We start from the raw sequence: 15,154 nt of genomic DNA on the forward strand, positions 1-15,154 counted from the left end.
TGCTGAAGGCCCATATAATCTGCACATGTAAAATTTATCTTAATTTTTCGAATCAGACCCAAAGAAACTGTAGTGCAAGGCTAAAATATTTTGTTTTTCAAAAGATGGTTTTGGCAGCAACCACAATTTAGATCATGTGTAACTCAAGTAGCTTTGAATATCCTGCCAGTCATGCTGTTCTCTGCCACCATTTCTGTTTCCTGTACCCCTGGGAGAGAGGATGAGGTTGAACAGTTGTTGTTGCACTATTCCATATCTGGATTGGGTGAGGATTCAGCATTCTTCATGTCATCTGTAACACACAATCCTCATTGCCAGATGTGTTAGTAACTTCTACTGATTTTACAGCTTCATCAAAGGACTTCTTCTCACATTCAGAGTTAATCTTTCACTTGACCAAATGTCTCAACATACTTTATTCCCAAAAGAAACTCTAGAAGGAGACCCTGTCTTTTCTGCATTCCATGTTCCAAGCTCTATAGTAATAACCTCTTCCACTAATACCATCTGCTCCCCCTAGAAATGAGGGATGATAGTTGGCCTGCTCAGCCAGGGGGTTTGTAACTTGGTTTGTGCCTATCCCTATTCAAAAGCACCACACCTCCCAGCATTTACAGTACCAGGCTGGCTCAACATCTCTGAGCTTGGAACTCTATCACAACTAATTAGTGAGTCGTCTTGCGCAGCAGACAGACATACCCAAATGAAAATGGTATTCTCATCTGGATGAGAGATTGTTTCAGGTGTGGGGTTGTCCACAGATCAACATTTTTCACTTCCATATCCAACAGAAAGTCTCCACTGTATTACACCACAGCAGGAACAGATCAGGATGTTCTGGAGAATGTCTTGCCCCAACCGTTAACATGGGTAGAGGCTCTACATATTTCCATCTTTCCTGCAACTCATCAGATCATGTCAAAGATTCAACAACAACAGCCATGCAGATTCTGATAGCCCCATGATGACTGTGCCAGCTATGGTTCCCTCTGCTTCTCCAGCTCAACTGTTAGTTGCCAAATCTACCTGTGATTTGCATTTGGCTAGATAATCAGGCCTTTTGTTTCTGTTCATGGGGTTTTCTTGGCAAAGATACTGGAGTGGCATTGCCAGTTCCTACTCCAGGTGGATATACGTGGGACAGGAAGCAACAGTTAGAACTGGATATGGGACAACTGATTGGTTCAAAATTGGGAAAGGAGTACGACAAGGCTGTATATTGTCTCCCTGCTTATTCAACTTATATGGAGAACACATCATGCAGAAGGCTGGACTGGAGGAATCCCAAGCCGGAATCCAGATTGCCGGAAGAAATGCAAACAACCTCCGATATGCAGATGATACCACTCTGATGGCAGAAAGTGAGGAGGAATTAAAGAATCTTGTAATGAGGGTGAAAAAGGAGAGTGCAAAAAACAGTCTGAAACTCAACATCAAAAAAACTAAAATCATGGCCACTGGTCCCATCACCTCCTGGGAAATAGAAGGGGAAGATATGGAGGCAGTGACAGATTTTACTTTCTTTGGCTCCATGATTACTGCAGATGGAGACAGCAGCCACGAAATTTAAAAAGGCCTGCTTCTTGGGAGGAAAGCGATGACAAACCTTGACAGCATCCTAAAAAGCAGAGACATCACCTTGCCAACAAAAGTCCGCATAGTCAAAGCTATGGTTTTTCCTGTAGTGATGTATGGAAGTGAGAGCTGGACCATAAAGAAAGCTGACCGCCGAAGAATTGACGCTTTTGAATTGTGGTGTTGGAGGAGGCTCTTGAGAGTCCCCTGGACTGCAAAGATAACCTATTAATTCTAAAGGAAATCGACCCTGAGTGCTCCCTGGAAGGACAGATCCTGAAGCTGAGGCTCCAATACTTTGGCCATCTCATGAGAAGAGAGGATTCCTTGGAAAAGGCCTTGTTGTTGGGAAAATGTGAAGGCAAGAGGAAAAGGGGACGACAGAGGATGAGATGGTTGGACAGTGTCATCGAAGCTACCAGAATGAATTTGACACAACTCAGGGAGGCAGTGGAAGATAGGAGAGCCTGGTGTGCTCTGGTCCATGGGGTCACGAAGAGTTGGGCACAACTAAACGACTAAACGAACGAACGAATGAACAAGATAATCAGGATTGATTCCCTGTCCTGATGTTGACACGCTCATCATAACATGGAAGATCTGATTTGGAACACCTGAATTGGAATAATATAGGATGCAAAAGAAGACCTTCCATTCACAAGTTGCTGATTAACCTATTTTTGGATATTTTTTTGCAGATTTGCTAGGGCAGCTTGTTTGGCCCTGTTTTGCTTATAAGCAGTTTTTACTTGCATTTTTAGATAAAGGTTTTTCTTTTTCTTCTCTGAAGGTATACCTAGCAGCCTTAGTAGCTGAGCTGACTCCACTCAATAGGCTTCACTCATTGTTTATGATCTCATCATCTTAAAAAAAATAATGTTGTGATTAACATCAGTATCCTTCAATACTTCTATCTCTTCCACTCTGGAGCTTTCCCCTTACACTGCCTTATCTGTCAAAACCTCCCTTTGTACATCTGGCTACCACTTCCTTGAATGCCAAGATAGCTTTTTCTTGTGGTTGTTAAATTGGTAGACTCAGTAGGAACATTTTCAGCTCCTAGAACAGACAAGTCTTACATCTTCTGGTACCCATACAAGGTGGTACTCTGAAAGATACAACATTCCTGCTCAAAATGAGGTCTCATTTCCACCTTGCTCAAAATGTTTTCTTCTCTTGACACCAACAGAGGAAGCTCTCCACATGCTGAACACGAGAAGGGTATTGTCCATAGAACAGCTCCCTTAAGGCAGTCCCCTTGATGTGTGTGTGTGTGGTGGGGAAAATACTTGACCTAAGAAATGGCAGACAATTTTTCCTCAAAGATTTGCAGAACATGTCCTGAAAGTGATCTTGTGATATACCAGCCAACCAGGAAACCACTGCCTAGTGCTTTCACATTAATAAGTCTGCACCTGTGCAGAACCAACCATTCAGGATATTCCAGAGGAAAGAGTTTTGGTGATAGTCCCACACCTGTTTTCTACAGGGCAGATACACTCAGCCCCTCAGTGCAGAATTTCAGATGACAAAATAGCAGAGTTCCATTGTCAGCAAGTGCCAAGGACGGGAGGAAACACATGTCCCATGAATGTGGGACCGAAGAAGCTAGTGAAACATTTGAACCTTATAAGAAATAAGTCCAGTTGCCATGACTCAACTTCCAGGGTCCCATGAATGCTATTTATTGTACTGTTTATTAAAAGTAGGTTGTGCAAAAACTTGTGACGATATTTATTTTTACTTTTGTGCTGTCTTGTGCCATCAAGCTGTTTCTGGTTTAATGTGCCCTTATGAATTGATAACCTCCCTATCTTCTTCTTTTTCCTAAAGTCTTGAATTAGTTAGAGGTGAAAATATAGCCGCAAGATTGCCATTGCCTGTGTGCTTTTATGTTCCTTTGGGAAATATTTGGCACATATCATAATTTCAGAGATTTGCATAGGTCATCATATAGCAGATTTGAGCTTTCAATGAGTCTGATATGGACAAAGCACCTGCATTTGAAGGAATCCCTGAATCCCGACAAAACAGAGATCTTGACGGGGGGTGGCAGCTCATGCCCAAGTAGGGTATAATTTACTTAGTCTAGACAGGATTACAATTCCCCTAAAAGACTGGGTGTACAACTTGGGTATAATCCTGGATCCGGCACTGTCTGTGGAACATCACATTTCAGCCTTGACCAGGACCACCTTTTTCCACCTTAGGTGGATTGCCACATTGCACCCTTATCTGGATGAGAAATCCCTGAAGACAATGATCCACACACTGGTAATCTTGAGACTTCACTACTGCTGTGCTCTCTATGTGGAGTTTTCCCTTGAAGATGATATGGAAGTTTCCGCAGGTCTAGAATGCAGGAGCCAAGTTTATTTAGGGGGCTAGGAGGTTCAGTCATGTCTCCCCAATTTTGGCTTGTCTGCACTGGCTTTCTGGTAGCCTCCGTGACAGATTTAAGGTGTTTGTTATGAGATACAAAGCCCTTAATAGTTTGGGAACTCATTACTTGTTGGAGTGCCTCTCCCCAAGAATATTTGCCTGGCCAACCTGTTCCTCTCAGGCCCTATTATTGTGGGTGCCTACCCCAAGAAAAGTAAGGAAAGCTTATATAAGAAATTGGGCATTTTCAAAAGTGGCACCCTCTTTGTGGAATAGACTTCCTTGGGAAATGAAACAGGCACTCTCCCTACAAATTTTAAAAGATTAATGAAAACTGAATTGTTTAGGGTGGCTTTTGGCAACATCCTCTTCTTAGTTTTCTTGTGACCAGTTTGTTGTTTTTGTTTTCTTTATTTCAGGATTTTATATTTTTTTAAATTATATTTGTTTTAATTTATTATGGTGTATTGTAATTTCGTTAGAATTTCTGTTAGCTCAGGTGTCTTCTGGTGGTTGCCGTTTTATGTTACATTTTTTATTTATTAGAATAGCAAGTATTATCATTTGTCAATGTTCTGTGTTGTGTAAACAACCCTGTGCAGTGTTCTCACTAACTCAGGCAGTATATAAGCTCTATAAATAAAATAAAATTTCACAAATTCACTTCTTGCTTAGCACAGTAAGTCACATTAGAGTAGGTCCACTGAATTAGTGGGATATGATGAATCAACTCCTCTATAAATTCAGTTGATTCAAATCAACCTACTGACTACTTTCTTTTAGCATGGTAAGTCACAACTAAAGTAGATCCATTTGAATCAATGGAATTTATGAAGGAGTTGACTCACCACATCTCCACTGATTCAATGGCTCGATTCTAGTGCAGCTTACAACACTAAACATGACGTCAGGAATTAAAATATTACTAGAAGAGAGATATCTTATATATATGCTTATATATGAATATACACTTCCCATATTCTCCAACATAACTAAATAGCAAAGAGATTTACGGAGGAGCTGACACACCCTTGCATGCAGTCACATCTGAATTCTCACTCAGATGAAGATGAGAGAGTAATGAGGACTCCTGCACATACATACTGCCTAGATTTAGCTGAAATAAGAACTTGAGAAATGAGGGAAACAATGCATTTAATAGAGGGTAACCAATTAAGGGATGTGGTTGTGCTGCAGGTTAAACCGCAGAAGCCTCTGTGCTGCAAGGTTAGAAGACAGCAGTCGTAAGATCGAATCCACATGATGGAGTGAGCACCCGTCCCTTGTCCCGGCTCCTGGCAACCTAGCAGTTCAAAAGCATGTAAAATGCAAATAGATAAATAGGTACCACCTCGGTGGGAAGATTACAGCGTTCCATGTCTAGGCGCACTGGCCACGTGGCGACGGAAACTGTCTTCGGACAAACGCTGGCTCTATGGCTTGGAAACGGGGATGAGCACCACACCCTAGAGTCAGACACGACTGGACTAAATGTCAATGGGAACCTTTACCTAACCAATTAAAACACAAAATCATAACTACTGAAGAATTACATAACTTCAGTGCTGACAGTGAAGAAATTTAAATGGAGATTTTGTATACCCTAGCTTTATCATCAACCCAATGGAGACTGCAGCCAATAAATCAGAGGAGGACTAAGACTGGGAAGGGCAGCAGTGAAGGAGTTGGAATAGATTATCAGGTATAAAGATGTGTCACTGGAGACCAATCATGCACACCCTGGTATTTCCAATCACCATGTATAGGTGTGAAAGCTGGACAGTAAAGAAAGCTGACAGGAAAAAAATGATTTGTTTGAAATGTGGTGCTGGATGTGGTGTTTTGGGGATATCCTGGGCTGCCAGAAAGATGAACAAATGGGTCCTAGATCAAGTAAAGAATGAAATATTTTTATAAGCAAAAATGTTGAAACAGGCTGACCTACTTTGAGCACTTCATGAAAAGGCAGGATTCTGTGGAAAAAAATTCTGGGAAAAATGGAAGGCAGCAGGTAAAGAGGAAGACCAAATATGAGAGGGACTGATACCTTAAAAGAAGCCAAAGGTTTGGTTTACAAGAGCTGAGCAGGGCAGTTGAGGTCAGCATTTTGGAGGTTGTTTGTTCATAGGGTCACCATAAGTCAGAGGTGATTTGACAGCACATAACAACAAACTACAATTGGAGGCTATAAAATGTGTCATATTGTTGTTTAGTCGTTAAGTCGTGCCCGACTGTTCGTGACCCCATAGATCAGAGCACGCCAGGCTCTCCTATCTTCCACTGTCTCCCGGAGTTGTGTCAAATTCATTCTGGTAGCTTCAATGACACTGTCCAACCATCTCATCTTCTGTCGTCCCCTTCTCCTCTTGCCTTCACATTTTCCCAGCATCAAGGCCTTTTCCAAGGAGTCCTCTCTTCTCATGAGATGGCCAAAGTATTGGAGCATCAGCTTCAGGATCTGTCCTTCCAGGGAGCACTCAGGGTTGATTTCCTTTAGAATTAATAGGTTTGTTATCCTTGCAGTCCAGGGGACTCTCAAGAGTCTCCTCCAGCACCACAATTCAAAAGCATCAATTCTTTGGTGGTCAGCCTTCTTTATGGTCCAGCTCTCACTTCCGTACATCACTACTGGAGAAATCATAGCTTTGACTATGCATACCTTTGTCGGCAAGGTGATGTCTCTGCTTTTTAATATTACATAATATTGGAGGCTGTAAAATGTGTCATAGTCATGTTAATTTTAAAGGAATTGACATTTTGGATAATTTTTCTGCCTTTACATTACTATTTTAGGTTTTGGAAGACAATGACTATGGTCGTGCAGTGGATTGGTGGGGCCTTGGAGTTGTCATGTATGAAATGATGTGTGGCAGGTTGCCGTTCTACAATCAAGATCATGAAAAACTTTTTGAATTAATATTAATGGAGGATATAAAATTTCCTCGAACTCTTTCATCTGATGCAAAATCGCTACTTTCTGGTTTGCTGATAAAAGATCCAAATAAGCGGTAAGTCTAAAAGAATAGCAGTTACATGGAAAGTTATATTTTCAATCCTAAAATTACACACATTGTACCTTTACTGTTTCTAGCCATAGGCCTTTACAAAGGCAGACTTACATAAAAACGGTTAAAACAAAAGGATACCACAGGGGGGTCAATAAACCCATTCTGGGAATGGTGGCATAGTATATAATATCAAAGTCACTATATTGTATTTAACATTTATGTAATATTATAAACCTTAACAAATTGAAGCCTCAGTTTCTTAGCTGACAGAGCAAATTGTGCAACAGAGTACATAATATACAGCTGTGTATCAGCGAGTAGTCTTACTATTATTTCCATTGAAGTATAGTTGGGATACAGCTGGGTAATAGGAGATAAAAATCTGGGGTTTTCATAGAGATAATAGAATAATAAGTAGTGAGTTAGGTCCTCAATCTGATTGCAGCCATAGACACAACCCTAAAATCTGTAGGGGAATAAGAGAATTACACCAGAATTATTGTTTTCTAGAGCAGTTTCTTAATTAATACCCTACAGCAGGGGTGTCCAACCTTTCACCTTCCCTGGGCCACATTAGAAGATGAAAATTTGGTTTGGGCCACACATACATTTGGTTTGGGCCGCATGAGGGGGCAGCCCTAGCCGTCCTCCACAGCCCCGCTCCAAGTGCACTTACTGGCAGCTGCGATCTCAGACAGCAGAGGCTGCCAGCTTCTACTCCGGCAGCTTTATGGGGCCAGGAGGGGGTCCACCTATTGACGGGGATGGTGCAGTGCAGTCACACAGCCCCCCTGCCCCCTCCCCTCCCACTCCTTCCTTCCTTCCCTCTCTCCCCCTCTACTGTTGTGACATGCCCCAGCCACATTCCGGCTGCAAGCGCGGGCAGTGTAACTTGAAACTTTGGAATTTCTTTTAAAATAAAAAATTGCACTGAGCTGACCTGGGCCGCATGCGGCCCTCGGGCTGTGGGTTGGACAAGCCTGCCCTACAGTGTTACCATAGCAGTTGTATAACTTGGAGCTCATTAAGGGATCATCCGGTAGTGTTTAGCCTCTAGTCATAAGAGCCCCTGATGCAGGGTCAGAATCTGCAAAGAGGATGTTTATAAGCAAAGAATCAGTTTCTGAGGAGAGCCACCTTTGTCTATGGAAGTCCATGTGAACTTTGATTTTCCAGCATTCCAAATCACATGGAGAATCTCCGGGCAAAGAGGCTGGCCTTGTGATGAAAATGATGATGGCATGTTTTGCCGCATGATGCCTTATTCAGGTATTAGCTTAAAAAGCGTCATGAACTTTTGTGGATTTGAGAGTATAGTAATGGATCAACAGATTAGCTATTTCCTCACACATTGATTTACTATATCAAATTGTCTCCTTGAAACTACTGTTTGATTTTGGGGAGACCTTGAAAGCACTACATGTGTGGCTGTGTTTTCTTCCAATAGGGCAAATAACACCTTTCTTCTTTTTGTAGCTTGGTGAAGATTCTAATAGATGGAAGTCCTGAGGCAAATTTACAATAGTCTTTGTTTGCAAGGCTATTTTTTATTTTGGAGCAGTTATATGATGCAAATGGAACTGGAAGTACAGCTACTTCACACTTCCTTTTCTGATGTATCTCTTATGTAGGAGGGAAAGCAATATACAAATCCATATACACAAGTAAAATAAATAAATAAATATACACCCACAACAAAAAACATGCTGATCACCATAATCACCCAATCTCCTGAAAATGACAAAAAGCTGATCCCACAGCTATAAATACTCAACTATCCCACAAACTGCACCAGAGCACAGACAGAGTTCTGACTCCTGTCCTCTGAAGATGCTGGCCACAGAGACTGGCGAAACATTAGGAAGAAAAACCTTAAGAACATGGCCAAACAACCAAAAAAAACCCTACAACCACCATACTCTCCACATATTTTGAATCTTCCAGGGCAATAGAGCCCAATATAAAGAATGAAAATCTGCCTGTGTGAACTCTCCCCATATTTCTAGATCAACCTGTTTGGTCTGTAGATGTAACCAGTGCAAGCACCAATCAGTACTTGTGCATCATGCAGATTAGAGGCATATGTTACTAATTTTAAACATAAATTATTTCTCTCAAGTCTGAAAGATGCACATGAAATTACTGGAAAAAATATTGAAGAATTATCAGAGTTGAGATACCATGAAAACTAAAACAAATATTTACTTTAAGCTTTTGTGGATTGCAGCTTAATCTCTCAATGCACCATGATGAAGTAATCTACAAAATTTTATGTCAGATAAATTTTACTTATCTCTGAGGTGTTATAAGACTTTTATTGTCTTTGTTGCAATGGACAAACACACCTTCCCCTTAAGAAAATTGAAATTATTATGTAGCCTGTGTGTAATCTCATGTTGTTTATAAGAATGATTTTAATTTCTATGGTGGTCACTTCAAATTGATCTGTGAAAAGAAATTCTGGATTTCCCACATCTTCTTTACTAATAAGATTTGTGTAATTCATACTTTCCCTCAATAGTCTTGGTGGAGGACCAGATGATGCTAAAGAAATTATGCGACACAGTTTCTTTGCTGGAGTAAACTGGCAAGATGTATATGATAAGAAGGTAGGTCTGTATGCGCTGACACGAAATGCTTAGAGTTCCTGAGAAATATTTCCCTGCTTCACACTTGTTGTGGTTTTAAATATAAAAAGGTAAACATTGTTCTTAAAATAAAGCAGCTTTTAAATAGTTCTCAAAACTATAAAAAATCTAGAGCACTGTCTGAGTAAATGTGAACATTTTGAGTCTGTCTGGTTTCAGTGGTTGAAATTCTGTTTCTTAGAATAATAAGTTGCACTAGAGTTAGGCCCATTAAATAAATGAGGATTTGGTAAGTCAAATCTTACATGAGTTCCATTGATTCAAATAAGCCTACTCCGGTTGTAAGTGATTACACAGCTACAATAAGTCACAACTACAATACGCTGATTTGAATCAATGGAACGTCTGGAGGAGTTGCCTCATAAAATTCCCACCGATTTAATGGATTTGTTCAAGTGCAACATACTATGCTAATTAACAGGATTTCAGACAGTAAGAGCATGAAAAAGTTTGTGCTTAATTCTCTCTAAATTATTTGAGCATATATTTCATAACAATTTATTGTATTTCCAACAAAACACAAAGCTAATATAATTTGTTTCTTTTTTCTGAATTATTGTAAAAAGTTTAAAATAAATATATGTGCATCCTTAGATATTTGCAAATGGCTGCTGTATAGAAGATTTACCAACCCAGTCTGCTATCCATCTAGAACAGGGGTCTCCAAACTATGGCCCGCAGGCCACATCCAGCCCAGCTTGCCTTTTTATCTGGCCCAGTGGGCAGGCGGGTGCGCACAAGAGTGCAGACGGGCAGGTGTGCGGGCAGGCAGATGCATTCGGGAGTGTGTATGCACGTGCACGTGCGTCTTCCTTCAGCCCTCAAAAATGTGGAGCATATATTATGTGGCCCTCCCGCTGAAAAGTTTGGAGATCCCTAATCTATAACAAGGATCAGAGGCCTGTAATATTTTTGTATTTTTATTTTTTGGCCAAATCACATATTGTAACTACATTTGAAGGAGATTAGATAGTCAGAAAGTGTTTACAAATTGGACCAATCCTCATTATGGAATGTCAGTTTCCATTCCTCCCTTTTCATACAGAAGAATTTTTATAGTCTGGTTCTAGCATTTAATGAACTTTGGCTCCTACTTGCACTCCTTTTTCTCTCATAATTTTTAAAATTAAAACATCTTTCTGGGATATTTTGTGTTCAGATGGCAGAAACATGCAACATATACTCTGCAACATGTCTTTGTATAGCTGTATCATTCTTAACTTTTTAAAAGTGGTGTATAGCTCTAATTCTGTGAGAATTGAAAAGGAAATTTAGTGTTTTCAACTTCAGTATTACTGAAAAATGCTTTTGTACAGTATATTCTTCTTCTGCCATCTTATAAGAGTATTTTTCTAATGTATAAGACGACCCCCCCCTTTTTTTAACCCCAAATTAGAAAATTTGATCCCTGCTTTTCCCTTTCTTTTGCTAAGTCATGGAGCTTAGCAAAAGGAAGAGAAAAGCGGGGATCAAAGGGCTCCCTTTGACCACTGCCTTTCCTTGCTTTTTGTGAAGCCACAGGGCTTAGCAAAAAGGAAGGGAAGGCTCCCTTCGGGTAAAGCAGCAGTGAAAGGGCTTCAGGATCAAAGAGCTGTGATTGTGCAGCCCTTTCATAGCTGCTTTACCCAAAGGGAGCCTTTCCTTCCTTTTTGCTAAGCCCCGCGGCTTCACAAAAGGGAAGGAAAAGTGGCTGCCTTCCGTGTATAAAACAACCCTCAATTTTTTTTCTAGTTATTTAAGGAAAAAGTGTCACTTTATAAACAGAAAAATACAGTAATTCATTATGACCCAAATTATTTGAATTCACTATTTTTATGTTCATATATTTATCTTTAAATTGTTGCAATTTTTAAACATTTTCAAGTGCTCTTCAGCTCCCCAAGCAAACATCCCTTTTCTAAGAAGTCATTTTGAATCTTAGAGGAATGCTTCCTGTCTCATTCAGCCTTTCCCAAATTTGTTTGGTCAGACCTTCTTTGTAACAAGCTTCTTTGGTAATGTTTTCTGCACAAACCAAACCTCTTTGCCACAGCCTTCTTTGGTATTGGTTTGTGTATGAACCAATCTGGACTGCCCCATAGAATCTCAGTAGGATGTTAATTTCCAAGTTTCTTAACATTTTAGAAAGTGCATAGGTAATATTTTGCTTAGCATTGCAAAACTGTCCTGTGCATGTTTCCTTAGAAGTAAATCCCACTGTGTTTCATGGTTGTTGTGGGTTTTTCGGGCTCTTTGGTCGTGTTCTGAAGGTTGTTCTTCCTAACGTTTCGCCAGTCTCTGTGGCCGGCATCTTCAGAGAACAGCACTCTGTGCTCTGGTGTAGTTGGTTTTGGGAGTGCTGTCCTCTGAAGATGCTGGCCACAGAGACTGGCGAAATGTTAGGAAGAACAACCTTCAGAACACGGCCAAAGAGCCCGAAAAACCCACAACAACCATTAGATCCCGGCTGTGAAAGCCTTCGCGAATATATTGAACCCCACTGTGTTTATTTGGGGTTACTCTCTGAAAGGTGCGGCTAACATTTTCAGCCTTAATATTCAATTTTTCAGTTAGAAATAGAAAAAAAATGAGTAAGGTTAATGGACTGCAACCAATACTAGCTTTCTGCTGGCAGGATGCGAAGGGAGCAATTCCTGCTCTTCACTTCAGCCACCTGTATGCCAACAAACTACCCCAAAGCTATTTTTAGCACAGGCAGTTCTGCTATTGGTCTATGGCTATAATAACCTCCCTCTATTCAGCACTGGTTAGGCCTCATCTAGATTACTGTGTCCAATCCTGGACACGACACTTTAAGAAGGATGCCAGTGGAACAAGTTCAGAGGAGGGCAACAAGAATGATCAGAGGGCTGGAAATCAAGTACTATGATGAGGAAAGACTGAAATAATTGGTCAGTTTAACCATGAGAAAAGAAAACATAAGGGAGATATGATAGCACTTTTCAAATACTTGAGGGTCAGGATCTGCTCTAGATCATCCCACAAATCAGAACACATAATAATGGGCTCAAGTTACAGGAAGCCAGATTTAGGCTGAATATCAGGAAAGACTTCTTAACTGTTAGAACAGTACTACAATGGAACCAGTTGCCTTGGGAGGCTGTAAGCGCTCCAGCGCTGGAGGCATTCAAGAGAAAATTGGACAACTATTTGTCAAATCTGCTTTGATTTGGATTCCTTCATTGAGCAGGGAGTTGGACTCAATGGCCTTATAGGCCCCTTCCAACTCATTCTATTATTCTAATGTTCACCAGTTAACTTCCAGCTCATTATTTTAGAATTAAAACAAAGACCAAAAGGTCTTTTTTCAAAAATATTGCTTGTAGCTTGAGTTGTGCAAATAATTTGACACCAAAGACTGAAGCTGTAGATTTTCTTTTCACAAGTTCTGTAATTTCCTTCTAAAATTAGCTCTATTTAATCAAACATAACGGCTCTAGTGAAATTGTTTCAATGCTCATGTAACATTTTCCCCACCCTCAGATGCCAAAACATTGTTAAAACGTATGCCTATTTGAGATTTTGATAGAGAAAAGCAGCACAGATTAGAAAAATAAACAGATTTAAATACAAATTGAGTTTTTTCAAGATCTGAGATTCAAATTAAAGATAATTAGTGAATTGAAAATAATATAACAAATAAAAATTATTGAATTGGCTGATTCTTATTTTTAAAACAATTGTATTTAATTAAGTCTCAGAGTACAGCTCTTTTGTTTATATTTTTGGCAAAGAATTATGCAAGCCTCGTTTCCTTGAAGACATGCAGCTTCTTCTGTACAAATGAAATTGTGGAACATAGCAAAATCAGGGAGCTAGAGCTAGTTTGGGTAATGTAGTTGGATTGGACACTGAGAATTATTAAACTAAAGGAATCTTCTCAAAGGGCACCGCCCCCCCCAGCCGCAAATTTCTTCTCCATCTTACCTCCCTGCACCTTCAAAATCCATAACCAAATATTGGGTTGGAGGGGGCGCTGCTGGGAGAGGAGAAAGTTATCTTACTGAAATCAAGCCAGGCCATGGCAGACTTATGAATTCAGAGTTACCATTAATATTAATATAATATGTCCAATCAGGACATCCAGTTTGTCACCCATATTCTGAAGGTAAACTGTTTGAGTCCTCTTACCTCTCTAGAGCTTGATCACACTCTACTACTAATCATTCTGACTGCTCCTATTCTTAGAGTCCCCTTTGCATCCAGTCCTGTTCTCACAATTATCAGTGATATTCAAGTTGGGGCCATTCCCATCCCTGAGACCATTCCAACCTATGTGCCAGTTTTGTTCCCCCATTAGTATTATTTCAACAAAGAAATTGGCACAACTCTCAAACTTCCATGTATTCAAGAACATCTTTGTACAGATATCACCTTACTTTTTATCACTCTTAGAACAATAGAAACACACCTTGCCTAATCGATGAATACTGAAGAGTGTGTCCCACCAGGACAAGATTCTAGCTGGACTATTTGGAAGTCACTTAATAGACTTCAAAGAGAAATAGGAAGATAAAATAATAATTTGTATTTGGATACAGGATGATTTTCTGTGACTGTGGAGAAATCCAGGCAATGCAACACTGATGTGCATGCAATTTATACCCTGCCACATGTACAAAAGGAAATCTAGCAAATGGTTGAGATAATGCTGTTGAAGTAGCCTCCTTCTGGTCCAAAATAGTCTACTTACCTTAATTTTTTAATTTTCTTTTAAGTTTACCTATATTTCATGTATGTCCATAATTTTAAATTATGCAGCATTCTGATACGGATAAAGAAAGATCAAACATCCTGTTACACTTCTTCCACAACAGCTACACAGAAAATGAGACAAAACTCTCAAGACATACTGTCAGCCTCCTGTAAGGGGAAGCAGGATGATCCCAAGCAGCATCTTTGACTTCTTTCCTTCCCACATCCACCTTCTACTCCATGGATAAACCCATTCAGTAACAGCCTGAGTCCACTAGCTACTTTCGTCGATGCTGATCAACACCAATTGCTAGCTAGCTAGTTATTTATAGGTAGGTAGGTAGGTACGTACGTAGGTACGTACGTCATCGTCGTTTAGTCGTGTCCGACTCTTCGTGACCTCATGGACCAGAGCACGCCAGGCCCTCCTGTCTTCCACTGCCTCCTGGAGTTGTGTCAAATTCATGTTGGTTGCTTCGATGACACTGTCCAACCATCTCATCCTCTGTCATCCCCTTCTCTTGCCTTCACACTTTCCCAACATCAAGGTCTTTTCCAGTACACACACACACACACACACACACACACACACACACACAGAGAGAGAGAGAGAGAGAGAGAGAGAGAGAGAGAGAGAGAGAGAGAGAGAGTTATATCCTGCCTTTGTAGTGGACAAGCCACTATTCTGGGTAGCTACCAAGATAATAGCACAAATATATAGACCAAGTTGAAAAATTAAACATACAAAAGCCAAGAACATTATAAAATGCTAAAGATGGAGCATGTCATCCAAACAAGCATGAGCTTTAGAATACACATTTGACACAGGCTCTCAATCCAAGATAA

At 40.3% G+C, this 15,154-nt stretch overlaps 1 protein-coding gene across 9 annotated transcripts in view; it reads left to right on the forward strand.

The window, feature by feature from the left end:
• Window positions 1-15,154, forward strand: part of AKT3 (AKT serine/threonine kinase 3) — a 287,165-nt gene that overhangs the window by 238,535 nt on the left and 33,476 nt on the right. For all 9 annotated transcript variants that reach the window (XM_078383109.1, XM_072993019.2, XM_078383108.1 and 6 more), the window contains 2 exons: window positions 6,751-6,965; window positions 9,487-9,574. In XM_078383109.1, the coding sequence (XP_078239235.1) occupies window positions 6,751-6,965; window positions 9,487-9,574 (303 nt within the window). The remainder of the gene's footprint in view (window positions 1-6,750; window positions 6,966-9,486; window positions 9,575-15,154) is intronic.

This window comes from Pogona vitticeps, chromosome 1 (genome assembly GCF_051106095.1).
Source record: "Pogona vitticeps strain Pit_001003342236 chromosome 1, PviZW2.1, whole genome shotgun sequence".
NCBI lineage: Eukaryota > Metazoa > Chordata > Lepidosauria > Squamata > Agamidae > Pogona > Pogona vitticeps.